At 36.5% G+C, this 16,414-nt stretch overlaps 1 protein-coding gene across 1 annotated transcript in view; it reads right to left on the reverse strand.

The window, feature by feature from the left end:
- Positions 1 to 6,121, reverse strand: part of LOC131538294 (myelin-associated glycoprotein-like) — a 29,774-nt gene extending 23,653 nt beyond the window's left edge. Inside the window, exons 1-4 of the mRNA XM_058772108.1 lie at positions 6,057 to 6,121; positions 1,461 to 1,524; positions 941 to 1,306; positions 461 to 784 (exon numbers count right to left, since the gene is read on the reverse strand). Coding sequence (XP_058628091.1) covers positions 461 to 784; positions 941 to 1,306; positions 1,461 to 1,509 — 739 coding nt within the window. The 5' untranslated portion in view covers positions 1,510 to 1,524; positions 6,057 to 6,121. The remainder of the gene's footprint in view (positions 1 to 460; positions 785 to 940; positions 1,307 to 1,460; positions 1,525 to 6,056) is intronic.
- Between the last annotated feature and the right edge of the window lie 10,293 nt (positions 6,122 to 16,414).

The raw sequence follows: 16,414 nt of genomic DNA on the forward strand, positions 1-16,414 counted from the left end.
AAGCCTGCAACCATTAAGGCCATTGCACACTGAGTTTGAAATTTTCGCATGCGTTCTTCCATTTTTTCGTATTCCTCGTCCTTTCCTATCAAAATGCATGCTACAGATGCGGAAACGCAGAAAATCGAACCTGATCCGAATTTTTTTATGACGGACAAAAGAGGCAGTGTGTAAACGTGATTGACACAACGTGAGGTCGTATTTATTTTTTAACGTGCGAAAATTTCGGAGTCCGAAATTATCGCACATTAAAAAATAAATACGACCTCACGTTGTGTCAATCACGTTTAGTAAAGTCACTGAACGGCCCTCCAGAACTAATCCAGCTGGATTTACATGTGCAGATGTGTTTTTAGGAGCATCTGATGGAGGAGAAAATCATTCATGCAATTTTGTTATGATTTACAGCACTATATTATAGTTGATCATTCAGCACAGATTGATATAATTCCTGTCTTACACTGAACTTGTAGCACACGGGAGCGCCGGGTTGTGGTGTTCTTCTTCTGTAGCTGGTGTGTTGCAGAGCAGGTGAAAGTGACTCCGTGATGACGGTGAGAAACAGTGAAGTTCAGATCAGAGATGAGCTCAGTTTGGTTCTGATACTGCCGTCCTGTGACGTTTTTATTGAGAGACGAGCTCCATGTGAGAGACGGTGGACGAGACGGACAGAAGATCTTAGTAGAGCAGCGCAGACTCACTGAACTTCCCTCCATCACCTCCACCGTCTTCATCACCTGCTGCTGATCCTTAAAGACTCTCACTGTGGGTTTGGGTGGAGATCCTGAAACACATAGAGATGCAGTCAAATATTACAAAATAATGTAGATTATCATATCCAGTAATAAAGGTGTACTTAAAGAAATCTTCTACTACAGTAGAAGATTTCTTTTTTAAAATTTGTGTCACACTATAATAGCATGAACAATATGACACTCACCTAAGACACCAATTTGAACATGGTTGTGTTTAGGTTCTTTGTAGTTATATTTCAAATTACCATTGGCTTCAAGTCTGAAGTAATATGACCCATTATGACTCTGATTGACGTCATCGAAGCGTGTGCTGCAGTTTTTCTGTGTAGCAGTGCCAAATATTTCTCCTTTTAACAGTCCAGTGTTGGGGCGGCTGGAGTCAAACACTTCAGTTGCAGGGTTTCCTTCTTTATACCATATTCTCTTTGCACTGTCAGTGAGTAAATTTTCATGTTGTTGATCAATATCAAATGTGCAGGGTATGAAAACACAGGATCCTTTTACAGCTTCTACTGTCTGCGGCAGATTGATAATGAACCCACAAAAAACACCTAAAACGAACAGAAGGAAGTAATCATACAAAGTTAATATGCAGAACAAACTTCTGCAGCACTTATTGCTCTTCAATCTAGCAAAGGTCACACAAAAGTGCTTTCATAATAATTCAGCTTGTTAAAAAGAGGAATAATATATAAATCTGTAGACCTTGTATCAGGGATCCAGTGAGAAGGAACGTCACCAATATCTCCATCATTTACATTCACTCCACCTTACAGCAGAATAAACAAATAAACACACATACATATAAACAGATATATATATATATATATATATATATATATGTATATGTTACAATCCTTGGCATTGTTTTTGTGTGTTTTGCTTTGAGCACGTGAGTGTGTATGTGTGCAGGGATTGGCTCTCATCAAGGAATGTGACCGGTGGATCCTGAAGCGGGTGACTTTAAAAGGGCGGCGCTACCAAAACATGGGAGCTCACTTTGGTGTTTGCTGTTATGGAGTGAAGAGCTCCGGATTCCTGCCTCCGTCAACGGATCACCAACGGCTTTGTGGTTATTGTTTGTGGTTGTTTCAATTCGTGATTTATTCTGTTTATACTAAGAAAATTCTCCGGAGCGTAGGAGAGGTCTGCTATTTATTTTGATCTGATTTTGCGATGTGTTTTTTGTTTAGGGAGTTAGGGAAGTTCATTTGTATTTTCTTTGTAATTAGGTCATTTATATATATATATTTTTTTTTTATTCAGTTGTTTTGTTTGTTATTTTGGCCTTGGGCCTCTCCGAAACTAATGCTCCTGATATTCCTTACATTCTTCTTTAATAAATCATTTAAAATTATGTGTTGTTTTGGTGATCTGTTGGCTGTGGCCAGAATCCCATTAACATCATTCGTTCGCGTCTCACCCTATTAAAATGGGCCATATATATAGTGGTACAACGGGGCTAAAGGCCCACCTTAAGAAAAAATGTGCTATTCACTGCGCCTAAAATGTATAATTGCAGAAATAATATATACGTTGTATTGAACATTAATGGAGCAACAGATTTTGTGTGAAAATAAATCATTCAAGTTGTTTATTTTGTTTAAAAATCTTATAAATGTATGAGGTGACAAGAGGGGCCTTTTACAACACACACGGGCACACGGTATTGATACAAATACTTCAGCTAAAATAATGTTTTTTAAATAATGTCCAAGTTAATACTTGTTCAAAACAATCAATTTAGCAAAGTTTGTACTATCTTCTGCTTATTTTGAAAAATAAAAGTATTAATTTTTGTTCAATAAATATACTGTCATTAAAATATGTTAATATCAAAAATATATTTTAAAATACAGAAACAAAATCATTTTAATAAGTAAAGATTCTGAAAGTATTGAAGGAGGTCCAATAATAATTGAATATATATTTACAGTAGTAATAACAAATTATATTTTACTATATATGATATGATTAATATCATGTTTTTAAATATGATGGTTTCATTCTAAACATGGTGATTATTTCTAATATGGACACCCTACATAATATATGACATTTACCATCTGAATCTAACCATGTCATGTCAACAAATGGAAAAGTCAGTGACCTATTAATTATCATGTTAATTACTGTGCGCCTTTAGCCCCAACAGCAGGGGCGCTTTTGACCACAAATACCATACTTTTACATATTCTTTCATTATTTAAAAACTGTTGCTTTAATTATCTTAAACAAAACTGAAAATCATAAAGAAGACCTTTGTCTCAAAATATATGCATTAATTTTAGCGATTCTCATTTGATACTTAAATCTACAACATTTAAAAAAACATAAAATATTAGATCAAGTAAGCACAGAATCAACTTTGCGCTGTTGCGCGCGATCGCGTCAAAGACCAGACAAATATACACATGCATCTTGAAAAGCGAATGTTTTGGAAAGTGCTACGCCACGTTTTTGTGCCATCTAGTAGTTTAGATGAAAATAATATCAAAGGCGCCTTTTACCCTGTTGTACCCATATATATATATACACACACACAGTGCCCTACAAAAGTATTGGAACAGTGAGGCCAATTCCTTTATTTTTGCTGTAGATTGAAAACATTTGCGTTTGACATCAAAAGATGAATATGAGATGTGAGATTAACATTTCAGCTTTTATTTACAGGTATTTTCATCTGGATCTGATACACAACTTACAAGATATCACCTTTTGTTTGAACCCACCCATTTTTCATGTTACCAAAAGTACTGGAACATGTGACTGACAGGTGTGTTTTGTTGCCCTGGTGTGTCCTATTAATTGATTATTCAAACAATAAATAGCACTGAATGTCTGCGCTCAGTTTCAGATCCATGCAGACTGCATTTACAGTTAGTTAGAGGTGTAACCAACATGAAAACCAGAGAGGTGTCTATGGGTGAAAAACGAGCAATTGTGAAGCTGAGAGAAGATGAAAAATCAATCAAACCATTGCACAAACACTGGCAATAGCAAGTACAACCATTTGAAATCTCCTGAGGTAGAAAGAAACCACTGGTGTACTAAGTAACACACCTCGAACGGGTAGATCAAGGAAAATATCAGCAGTTGACGACAGAAACATTGTGACAGCTGTAAAGAAAGACCCTAAAACAACTGTTAGTGTCATCAGCAACAACCTCCAGTGGGCAGGAGTGAAGGTATCACAATCTACTGTTCGCAGAAGACTTCATGAACAAAAGTACAGAGGCTACACCAGAAGATGCAAACCACTCATTAGCGAGAAGAATAGGAGTCGAGCCTCAAAAATTCTGGGACAAGGTTTTATGGACTGATTTTATGGACCAAAGTGATGGAAAGGCTAAAGTTTGGAGAAAGAGAGGATCTGCTCATGATCCCAAACATACAAGCCCATCTGAAACACAGTGTACACAGGTGTACATTATAGTACACATTACACAGGAAATGTAATGGCTTGGGCTTTCATCGCTTCTTCTGGGACAGGCTCAATAATCTTCATTAATGATGTAACATGACGGCAGCAGCAAAATTAACTCAGAAGTCTTCAGAAATATGTTGTCTGACAATTTACAGAAAGATGCAACCAAACTGATTGTGAGATCCTCCATCATGCAGCAAGATAATGACCCAAAACATAGTGACAAAACAACAAAGGAGTTCATCAGGGCTAGAAGTGGAAGGTTTTAGACTGGCCAAGTCAATCTCCAGACTTAAACCCTGTAGAGTATGCCTTTTACCTGCTAAAGAAGAGACTGAAGGGAGTAACCCCCCAAAACTGAAAGAGGCTGCGGAAAAGCATCACAAAAGAAGAATGCAAAGGTTTGGTGATGTCAATTGGTCACAGACTTGATGCAGTTATTGAAAGCAAAGGATTTGCAACTAAATATTAAGTCTTACTCACTTTAATCTAGTTTAAGTCAATCTTTTACGATACTTTTGGTAACATGAAAAATGGGTGGGTTCAAACAAAGGCTGCATTTACACTGCAGGTCTTGATGACCAATTCCGATTTTGTGACTATATCCGATTTTTTGGACGACGTGCTTACATTTCTTTTAAAAGTGACCCGTATCCGATGTGTGCCTTTTACACTGCACTTGGTGAAACAAGCCAAAAATAGCATATGACATCACAAATCAATTTGAATAGTACATTAAGTTTAATTTATTGACATGTAATTCATATAGAAACGTTTTTAATGCAATAGTTACATCTATACATCAAAATAATTATATATCCTAGTACAAATTCTTCAGGACAGTGATGTACGCAGCTCAGCTGAAAGCTTGCGAGTGGAATAATACTCAGGTGGTAGATATTAAGCTGTGTTATTTTAGTAATTAAAACTAAATGCGTTCATCAGTGATTGTATATCAAAGGCAGGGACATGTTTGTGTGCATTTTATTTTGTGGTTTCAATGGAACGAACTGGACTGAAGCGCTCGTCTGAGCACGAGCCGCCGTCACTGACAACAGCACTCAGCGTGATTTCAAAAGCAACACATTTCAGCGTCAGACCGCCTTTTATTTAACACAAACGAACGAAATTAATACTCTGCTACTCAACTAGAGATGTTTCATTTTTTACAGGTTTGTCTGTACCGCGAAATGTTTCAAAAACCTCACTTTTCAATGACGTAGGAGTCGCATTTACAGGGGAATATCCGATCTGACCGCTTACACGGCAGGCGCAAGTGCACGTATCCGATTCAAATCTGATTTATTTCCACATATGAATGAGGCCTGAAACCGATCGGAGAATATCGGAATCCATGTGATTTTTTCCTGCTTACACGGTCGTGGGCCATATCCGATCTGTGCCACATGGGAGGAAAAAAATTGAACCATGCAGTGTAAATGCGGCCAAAAGGTGATATCTTCTAAGTTGTGTGCCAGATCCAGATATGAATACCTGGAAATAAAAGCTGAAATGCTGATCTCCCGTCTCATATTCATCTTTTGATGTCAAACCCAAATGTTTTCAGTCTACAGCAAAAATAAAGGAATTGGCCTCACTGTTCCAATACTTTTGGAGGGCACTGTATATATTTATTCTTGTGACTACTGAATTTATAGCTCTTATGTTGGTATTAACTCGATTATTTCTAAATTTCTAGATTAATTCTTTAGATTATTTTTCTATTTCTGTATTTTTTACATAGGAATACAGAAAATACTAAATATTTAAAAACTGGACATGCTTATCTTGAACGTTTCAAAATTTTGCATTTCAAAATCTCTAAACTACAGGAGTAAGTATACGTTTTTGTGTGTTGTGTGTAAATGACTTACCAGAGAAGAGAGTTGAAGACGACAGAAATCCTCTCAGAGCTCGAGCTGATGCTGCTACACTGAATGGAGGGAGAACTGTGTGAAAACGACAGTTTAGCTCGTATTAGAGATTCACCACTTCTCTTTTAGTCAGAACTCAGTGACAATAGCCTGACTGAGAAATCTATGCAAATCATTATGGTGCTTATTCAATGTTCAACACATTACTTTATATCCAGTGTTTATGCTGATAAAGAAATAATTCTCAACTTTCAATATTTGGTATTGAATCATATTTGAGACACTAAGATGTGCAGGTGATAAGGAAATATTTCTATTTTATTTATTCTCAACTTTTCTGAGATATATACAGTATATCAAGATCATGTATTACAGGCCGGTAATACTCTGCATGCTCTGTATGGTTTTACAGTTTACTTCAAATACAGAACATGAGAAACTGAAGATTAAATAGTCAACTGGCAGTTGCTTTCTTACCCAAAATACTGACCGAAGCTGAAAGCAGAAGAGATTTGTTCAAAATACTGTAAAGTCAGCAAAACAAGCTGCTCATGTGATGAACTTATACTTCGCTATGTATTTACAGCATAACTTTATTACTGAAATTTATGTAGATTAGAAATATAGCCATCTAAGACCTTTTCAAACTTCCCAAAATAAAAAGGTCAATATATATAAACCCTGTGACTCAGAGGATGTCAGCTTGCATTTTTATTTGTTTATGGGATGGTGCCGTTTTAAATGTCTCGTTCAAATTAATTAAAATTCAGTTTTGTAACAGTCTTTCACTGACTTCTGTACTGAAAGTGTCTGCATGTGTTGTCATGTTGTCAATTATTTGATGAGAAAACTGCACTTCCGTGACTCACATGTAATGCCTGTTGAATGTTTCCTTTATTGTAATATTTTGTATATGATTTTCCCAGTTTATTCTGAAGAGTTGTCAACATACAAATCTATGCCAAAACGTCAAGCTGTGCCGAAAGTGGAACGGGTTTGTTTCTTTTCTATCCAATAATTAAAAAAAAGACAAACACAACAAGGCTGTGAAAATAAATGTGCATTGTTGCAGAAAAAGGTTGAGTTAAAAAAAAAAAAATTAGTCAAACAGCACCTACATCAGCACATGTTGTTCGGGAGGGTTTCAAGAAAGATTCTCCTCGCTCATCCAAAAACAAACTCCAGCATATTCAGTTATCAGACACGACTGGAGCTTCAAATGAGACTGGCTTCTGTGGTCAGATAAAACTAAAAAATCAGCTTTTTAGCAGCAAACACTCAAGAATGGGTTTGGTGAACACAGGGATAAAAATATGAAATATGCTGCTGTATTTTTGATGTTGTGGGCCTATATTTCTGCTGGAGGTCCTGGACATCTTGTTTAGACGCACGGCATCATGGATTCTGTCAAATACCAACAGATAAAAAATCAATAAGTGACTGACTCTGTTAGAAATCTTATAATAGGCCATGTTTGGATCTTCCAACCGTACAATAATCCAAACACAAACCTCAAAAACAACACAAAAATGGGTCACTGAGCACAAAACCAAGCTTCTGCTGGTCATTCCAGTCCTCTGACCTGAACCCTGTAGAACATGAGTGACCTGAAGAGAAGAAGCACCAACATGGAGCTGTGAATCTAAAGGGTCTGGAGTGATTCTGGATGAAGGAATGGTCTCTGATCTCTTGTCAGGTGTCTCTAACCTCATCAGGCATTATAGGAGAACATTTAGAGCTGTTAAACTGGCAAATGGAGGTTTCAAAAGTATTGACTAAAAGGGTGCCGTCAATTGTGTCCAATGTGTATTGGAGAAAATCATTTATTTCATAATGATATTTCCCCACATTTTAAAATTCTTATTCTCCAATGAAAGGTTAGATTTTTGAGAGTTCTAATAACTCTCACAAAATACAAATTTAGACACTTAAAAGTTTATTCTTGTAACTTGTGATCGTTACAGGCTCATAGCACTTGTTCTGTGTTGATTGTCTGTAATTGCATGCTGACACAGAAACAAAACATGCAATTATGGTCCGTGAAGTTCTTACGGGTAATAATCTTTTCTGGTTGGAACTGTCATTTCCTCGTGAGAGGCGGAAGTCATTTGCTGAACGAAACACTTGATACTGTGGATGCATAGATAGTACACCAGTAGGAGAAACAACAGCAGAATTGCTATGTCCTTGAGCCACAGCCAGGGTTTACCTAACAAGTCTCCGAACCATGAAGAATTATCTTCAGTCATCTGGTGTAATTTTACTGAAAGATCAAGGATGTCTTGTTGGATATTGTTCAAGTTCTTGGTTGGATCCATTAAACCGGTGCAGCATTCAGGGCCGATAATGGTACAGGCTCCCCCTTGTGTTGCAAGAATGTAATCCAAGGCCACTCTGTTCTGTAAGATCATCATCTTGTGTGAAGCGAGAGTGTCCGTGATATTGCCCAGGGCCAAAACCGTATCATTGGCTAATTTCTGTACAGAATCCGACAGGCTTCTGACTTGATCGAGAGCCTGCATGACGCCATACGCTGGGATTAATGCTCCAAGAGTTCTTGACCACCACGTTTGTACACAAGTGAGTCCTGGAATGCAGCCATCTTTGTTGGTAGAAGCTGAATTTTGTAGATGTGGAGAATTTGAGGTGGAGTGTGTATTTTCTCTGATAGCTGGTAGAACATAAACCAGGGTGCACCTGCCGTTGAATTGGCTGGGTAGGATGCTGTAGACAGAAGTTCCACATAACCATAAAGTGCCAGTCGGTGGAGGAATCATGCACAACTGATTTATGGCAAAAAGTTTCGGTAGGGATGGGTTCCCGTAGAGACAGTCTTTTAAGTCATTCTCCTCTTTCGTAACTGATGTAGTAACGCACACATTGAATTCGGTTCTTCTTTTAATCACAAAGCTGCAACGTTCACGAGGAATTTCACCCAGTGTAGTCGATGCTGGAGCATAATTTTCCATGCACCAATAGAACATCCTTGGCATGAGTAGATCTGTCATGATGGGAGTAGCTGAAGTTAGGTTGCAGGATGGTAGTCCAGGAATGCAACACGTAGAAGGTGGAGGAATTGTTACGTTGTGACATGTATCCTTGTTGTATAATCCACTGGTATGATGATCGAATAAGGTACACGTATCACATTTGGAGATAGGGTGTGCCACCCATGGGATTCCTGCTCCTACTGAAGGTGCGTGTGGCATGCAAACGTTCTTTCCAGCAAACAAGGCATTTCTTGACATATTCATTAGCTCTAAGAATATGTTGTTTCTGGGGTCTACACTTAGCGTGATATCCATGATGGTTAATAATACGACAATCTTGTTCATGTTGATGATGACTGAAGTTCCCGTATGTGATTCTCTGCGTTGTGTATTTTTTTATTTTTCTTTGTTCTGTCTTCTGTGACAGTTACATTTACATTTACATTTATGCATTTAGCAGACGCTTTTATCCAAAGCGACTTACATTGCATTCAAGTTACAGTTTTTACATTTGATCAGCTCTTGCTTTCCCTGGGAATCGAACCCATGATCTTGGCGTTGCTAGCGCCATGCTCTACTATTTGAGCTACAGGAAAGACAGTTGGCTCGGCAGTGGGTCTTGTTGTCTTTTAGAGGTTGTGGCTTCATACGCAGGTGAGGGGGTCGGCACGTATGGGTCTCAGGACAGCCATCATGTGGTATCTGCACAGAGGAAGAAAGAAAACAAAAAGACAGAGCAGTATTTGTTCTAAAGACTGCAAACATTAGGGTTGTATCCTCTGTTCAATCTGAGTCTGCTATTGTTGTTCCTTCTTTCCCTATTTCTTAATTCACGAGACACCTAAAGAACAGTGAGGTGAGGGTGGACTAGTGGATGGGGAAAGGCCTATGAGGGTGTGTTCACCACAGGGTTGGCCCCCGAAGCCTGTTGCATCCGGTTCTTCCCTGGGTTCCTCACTGGTCCATGTGTCCTATCCTATCCCTGTAGGTGGTGTGCAAACTTTAGTGTGTGACATCTCCATCCTCTAATGGAACATCAGTCATAACAAACATCATAACCCAAAGAGGATAGGTGAGTGACTGTGGTGTGCTGTAGTATAGCTTTGAAGGCTGTGAGTGTACTTAACTAGCATTCTCTCAGTGGAAGGAAGTGACAGTAACCTTCCTGTAGTTTTATTTACAAAGAATCTTTCAGCTTTGTTGTACATTACTGGGGAATTAAGCACTCACAGCCCTAACAGTTAACACCTGAGCAAACTGCTCCAACAGTTCGGTGAAGCGGGGAGGGGCTGCTTCAGAGTACCAAGTAGACTGAGTAGAAGCTGAGTAAAGCTGTTAATTTCTCCTAATGTCTTTTTGCTTTTCCTACACTCTTTCATCCAGTGTCCAGGTTTACCACAGTAATAACAACTGCCCTCCTTCTTAGGACACTTACGTTTCTGTCGGTTCTCTGTGTTGACCTTAAAGGACGCTGCTGCAATCTTTACTCTGGCTTTAACATCAGAGTCTCTTTCCCAAGTAGCTAACCTGTCCAAGCTGTTTTGCAAGCTTCCAGTGGACCATGTTAGATCTAAGAACGGCAAAGCTGATCTGTACTCTGATAAAAGGCCATCAAACCATGTTCGAACTAGTGGTCCTTTGTCATCAAGCACACTTTCAGAATCATCCACTATTCCACTGTAAGTTACAGCTGACTGACAAAACCTTTAAGTTTTTGATAGATCTAACTCTATTCCAGTTAAGGATGCACTGATCAGGATTTTTTGTGACCGATTCTTACTGCCAGGGTTTTTTTTTAAAAATGGGCCGATTCCCATATACTTACTGGCAATTTATTTAGGTTTTATTATTATTATTTTAAATGTATTAATTGTTTATTTTGCTCTGTTACTGGCCAAACTGACCTTAAATAAAAAATATCTGCAACATAAAGCAACCACACAAAACAAAAACATCAGACGGGCTTAATGAATATTTTATTATTACTCTTTATTATTAGTGTTTTATTACCTTAATTATATGTATGTCTGCACTATGTCTGTACTTTCTGTACTAGAACCTCCTGATATCAAGATGAATTCCTTGTGTGTGTAAACACTTGGCAATAAAGCTCTTTCTGATTCTGATGAAAATTTTAATTCAGTGTCTCACAGCAGGTGGCGCTTATAGAACAGCAACCATATAGCGTTTCCTTGGTTATTACTGTACACGGCACTGGGCTTATAAACACTCCTTTAAAATGTATTTTACAGAGTTAAAAGGAAAAACAACATGCCATCGAAACTCTTCTGAAGACAGTCAGTTCTCTTCGGAAATACATATTAACCGCCACCCCAATTCAATATTTTTGGTGGAAAAAACTAATTCATGAATGTTTATAACAAGTGTATATGGCAACACGGCTGAGGCTGAGCCCGACCGGATTCAGATTCAGGAGATTTGACATCATTGAATTTCAGTCAGAGTTGTGCACACTCTGTAAACCTAAAATATAAAATGTATGTTTGAAGTCACTGACTTTTTGCGACAGGTGGGATTCAGTTTACGGCACTTCTCATTCATTCCTATGGGATCCGTAAACACAACTGAAATTCAATGACGTCAAGGCTGTAATGTGATTTGGTTATTGAGACACACATGATTCGAGTTAGCCATTACGCTTTCTCCAATAGTAAGTAATACAGACCCTCTCATCTCCCTATAGAGCTTGGGAACCTACGTCACGCCGCGTCGGATTCCGCCATGTTTTAGGTCACGCTCAGGAGCACACAGCGTAAACAAATGCAAATCACCACAGAAAAAGCAGACCGTTTTACATTCATTTTTTTTTTTTTTTTTAAACATCTTACATACGCTTAGAATAAAACGGACTAATATGTAAATCTCTTTAAATAAAAAAATAAAAATCGCTCTGTTGTTTGTCTGAGAGGCTGCAAATATTCATTACTAATCAGTCTCCACTACAGTACTGATATATGACTGCAGTCACGCCATCTGCGCTTCGGAACAGCGCGGTCACGCCATCTACTCCGAAAGTTTTGTTGCGCGTCTACATGGCGTTGCGTGGTAGTGATTGCCGTGAAGCTTCCAAACCTTTGCAAATCATTATTATTATTTATTTATTTTTATTTTTTTCTAAAGAGTATCAAAATAATAAGCTGATTAAAAACACATTATACAGGTACTTCTTATATAATGGTATTTTTTTTTTTTTATTGTTTAATTGTATTCATAATGTATTAAATGTTCAATAAAACATTTCAAATGTGTTTGTAAAATGTTTTTGTTTTGAGAAAATTCATAAAGAAAAAATAAAATAAAATTTTTCAATTTTTTCTGCAAATTCTTGTTCTGCATCTCCCCACCTACCACTGTGATAATTTCCATGTTGTTTTACTGTATCATTTTTTAATAAATGCATACCAAAGTCATGACAAATGCTATTTACATTGCTGTATGGACATATTTTAAAAATTAATAAAAATATAAAATCAAATTGTTTTCTGCAAACTCCACCAGATTCTTGTTCTGCATCTCCTCAAGTACCACTGTGATGATTTCCATGTTGTTGTACTGTATCATTTTTTAATAATTGCATACCAAAGTCATGGCAAATGCTATTTACACTGCTATATAGACATTTTAAAAATTCATAAAAATATAAAATCAAATTGTTTTCTGCAAACTCCACTAGATTCTTGTTCTGCATCTCCCCAAGTACCACTGTGATGATTTTCATGTTGTTTTACTGTATCATTTTTTAATAAATGCATACCAAAATATGAGAAATGCTATTTATTACCTCACTATATCACATATTTTAAAAATTCATAAAAGTATAAAATCAAATTGTTTTCTGCAAACTCCACCAGATTCTTGTTCTGCATCTCCTCAAGTACCACTGTGATGATTTCCATATTGTTTTACTGTATCATTTTTTAATAAATGCATGCCAAAGTCATGGCAAATGCTATTTACACTGCTATATAGACATATTTAAAACATTCATAAAAATATAAAATCAAATTGTTTTCTGCAAACTCCACTAGATTCTTGTTCTGCATCTCCCCAAGTACCACTGTGATGATTTCCATATTGTTTTACTGTATCATTTTTTAATAACTGCATACCAAAATCTTGAGAAATGCTATTTATTACCTCACTATATCACATATTTTAAAAATGAATAAAAGTATAAAATCAAATTGTTTTCTGCAAACTCCACCAGATTCTTGTTCTGCATCTCCCCAAGTACCATTGTGATGATTTTCATGTTGTTTTACTGTATCATTTTATTTTAATTGCATACCAAAGTCATGACAAATGCTATTTACATTGCTGTATGGACATATTTTAAAAAATCATGAAATTATAAAATCAAATTGTTTTCTGCAAACTCCACCAGGTTCTTGTTCTGCATCTCCTCAAGTACCACTGTGATGATTTTCATGTTGTTTTACTGTATCATTTTTTAATAATTGCATACCAAAGTCATGACAAATGCTATTTTGTATTGCTATGTAGACATTTAAAAAATTCATAAAAAGATAAAATCATATTTTTTTCTGCAAACTCCACCAGATTCTTGTTCTGCAAGTTTCACTGTGATATCACCAAGTATCACTGTATCACATGTAGCTTTACAGTATCATTTTTTTAATGATTGCATATTGGTGGAAAACAATTTGATTTTATCCTTTTATTCCTTTTTAAAATATAGTGAGGTAGTAAATAGCATTGGTCATGAGTTTGGTAGGCCTATGCAATTATTAAAAAATGAAGCAACATGAAAATCACAACAGTGGTACTTGGGGAGATGTAGAACAAGAATCTAGTGGAGTTTGCAGAAAACAATTTGATTTTATATTTTTATGATTTTTAAAATATGTCTATATAGCAGTGTAAATAGCATTTGCCATGACTTTGGTATGCATTTATTAAAAAATGATACAGTAAAACAACATGAAAATCATCACAGTGGTACTTGAGGAGATGCAGAACAAGAATCTAGTGGAGTTTGCAGAAAACAATTTGATTTTATACTTTTATGAATTTTTAAAATATGTGATATAGTGAGGTAATAAATAGCATTTCTCATGATTTTGGTATGCATTTATTAAAAAATGATACAGTAAAACAACATGAAAATCATCACAGTGGTACTTGGGAGATGCAGAACAAGAATCTGGTGGAGTTGGCAGAAAACAATTTGATTTTATATTTTTATGAATTTTTAAAATATGTCTATATAGCAGTGTAAATAGCATTTGCCATGACTTTGGTATGCAATTTTAAAAAAATTATAAAAAAATGACCACTGTGGTACTTGGAATATGCATAACAAGAATTTGCAGAAAACTATTTCATTTTATTTTTTCTTTATGAATTTTCTTAAAACAAAAACATTTTACAAACCCATTTGAAATGTTTTATTGAACATTTAATAGATTATGAATACAATTAAACAATACAAATAAAATACCATTAAATAAGAAGTGCCTGTATAATGTGTTTTTAATCAGCTCATTATTATCCAGACTGGGCTTCAGTTTGATACTCTTTAGAAAAAAAAAAAAAAGATTTGCAAAGGTTTGGAAGCTTCACGGCTATCACTACCACGCAACGCCATGTAGACGCGCAACAAAATTTTAGGCGTAGATGGCGTGACCGCGCTTTTCCGAAGCGCAGATGACGTGACTGCAGTGATATACGCTAACTGCTAAAACACTTACGACAATTAACTATGGTTTTACTAAAGTAAACGTGTAGCGACCGTGTTTTTGGTGTATGTATTACCATTCCTATAACCACAATCTTATTAAATACCACGGATAAACTATGGTTACAGTAGCAAAACCATGGCTAATTTTGTAAGGGGAGAATACACTACAGCTAGATCATTGTTATATCGTCATATTGCCCGGTAAAACTGCTCAGTGTTAAGAGTTCAGCCATTATAGAGGTAACAGAACTTGAAGCTGCTTTGACACGATGTGTATTGTGGATGCTATGCAAATAAATACATTGACTGAAGACTCCTACTAGCGATGCCGAACAACGATGCGAGCGATTAAATAAATGAAGGAAACTTAATCCGTACAAAAAGCGTTCGGGTATTAACGAGCTGCCGCAAATAACATTTCCATATATGATTTCCTTCTATTTGTGGTGTGAGGGCTTACAGTTTAATGCAAATCACTGTATCTATAATATATTAAATCTACAGAGATGAATTATAAAGCCACATTTTATTTTAGATGTTTACCATACGAGCAGGGCAGTAGCTAGTGGGGTGAAAGGTGGTGACAATTCCAGGGGGCCCCACAAAATCCAGGAATTATACTATATAGGCCCATGTTCTGTGAATAATTCTAATATTTTGTATTAGAATATATACTGAGATATTATGAAAACCACAAAAAAGCATGCAATTGTGTTAAATAAATTTTCTAATATCTGCTCCTCTACCTAGGCCTGTCACGATAACAACTTTTTGTTGTGCGATATATTGCCCCAGAAATAATTGCGATAAGGCACAGATTCCTAAACAAGACCATATCTGCAGATGAAACTTTTTTTGTAGAAGCAGTTTTTAAATTTGAACTAGCAACTTGACTACACCACGTTATGTACGAGAAGCTGCAAAAGACACAGGCGCAAGTGGAATGTACAAAACATGGTGACATTAATTTTTAAGTAAATATAATGGGCGATATATTGCGTCACCAAAAATTATTGAGGTTATGTACATATACTGCGCGATGAGTCGATATATTGATTACTGCGACAGGCCTACCTCTACCCTCCCGAAAAATGGTTTAGTCTGATACGAAGTATCCTCAGAAGTCCCACCCCAGATTGTGAACAAGACAACCAATCATCTTTTTTCGAGTCATTTCGTTCATTTTAGCAAAATATAATTAAAATGTTACATGCTACTTCCCTAACACATCTACTACAAATGTTGATCACACTACAAACAGTACAAAACTAATGCTATAAGAAACAGAAAAGATTAATTCATTGTTTACCTGGGTCTTCTATTATTAGCTCACCTCACCTCTTATCTGACAAGTCTTCGGGTTTGAGTCGTTCGTTCATCACGTGACAGCCTCATAAGCTAAACCTATGCAGTCAGAATAAAACTGATCCTGCAGCCCAAATCGTAAGAGTTAGAGAGCTGAAACTTGGTCAGATGGTTGTAGTCTGGCTCGCTACTCAGGCGCAAAGGCTTTAGGCATTAGGTTTAGTAAAAAACCTTTATATGCATTTATTTGTTAACTGTTTTGTTATTTTGTAAGAAACACCTATTAGGATATATGTGGGCCACCCATGCTTGTATATTGTACAGTATATGATATGTGTGTG

The sequence above is a fragment of the Onychostoma macrolepis genome, chromosome 04 (assembly GCF_012432095.1).
Source record: "Onychostoma macrolepis isolate SWU-2019 chromosome 04, ASM1243209v1, whole genome shotgun sequence".
Taxonomy (NCBI): Eukaryota; Metazoa; Chordata; class Actinopteri; order Cypriniformes; family Cyprinidae; genus Onychostoma; species Onychostoma macrolepis.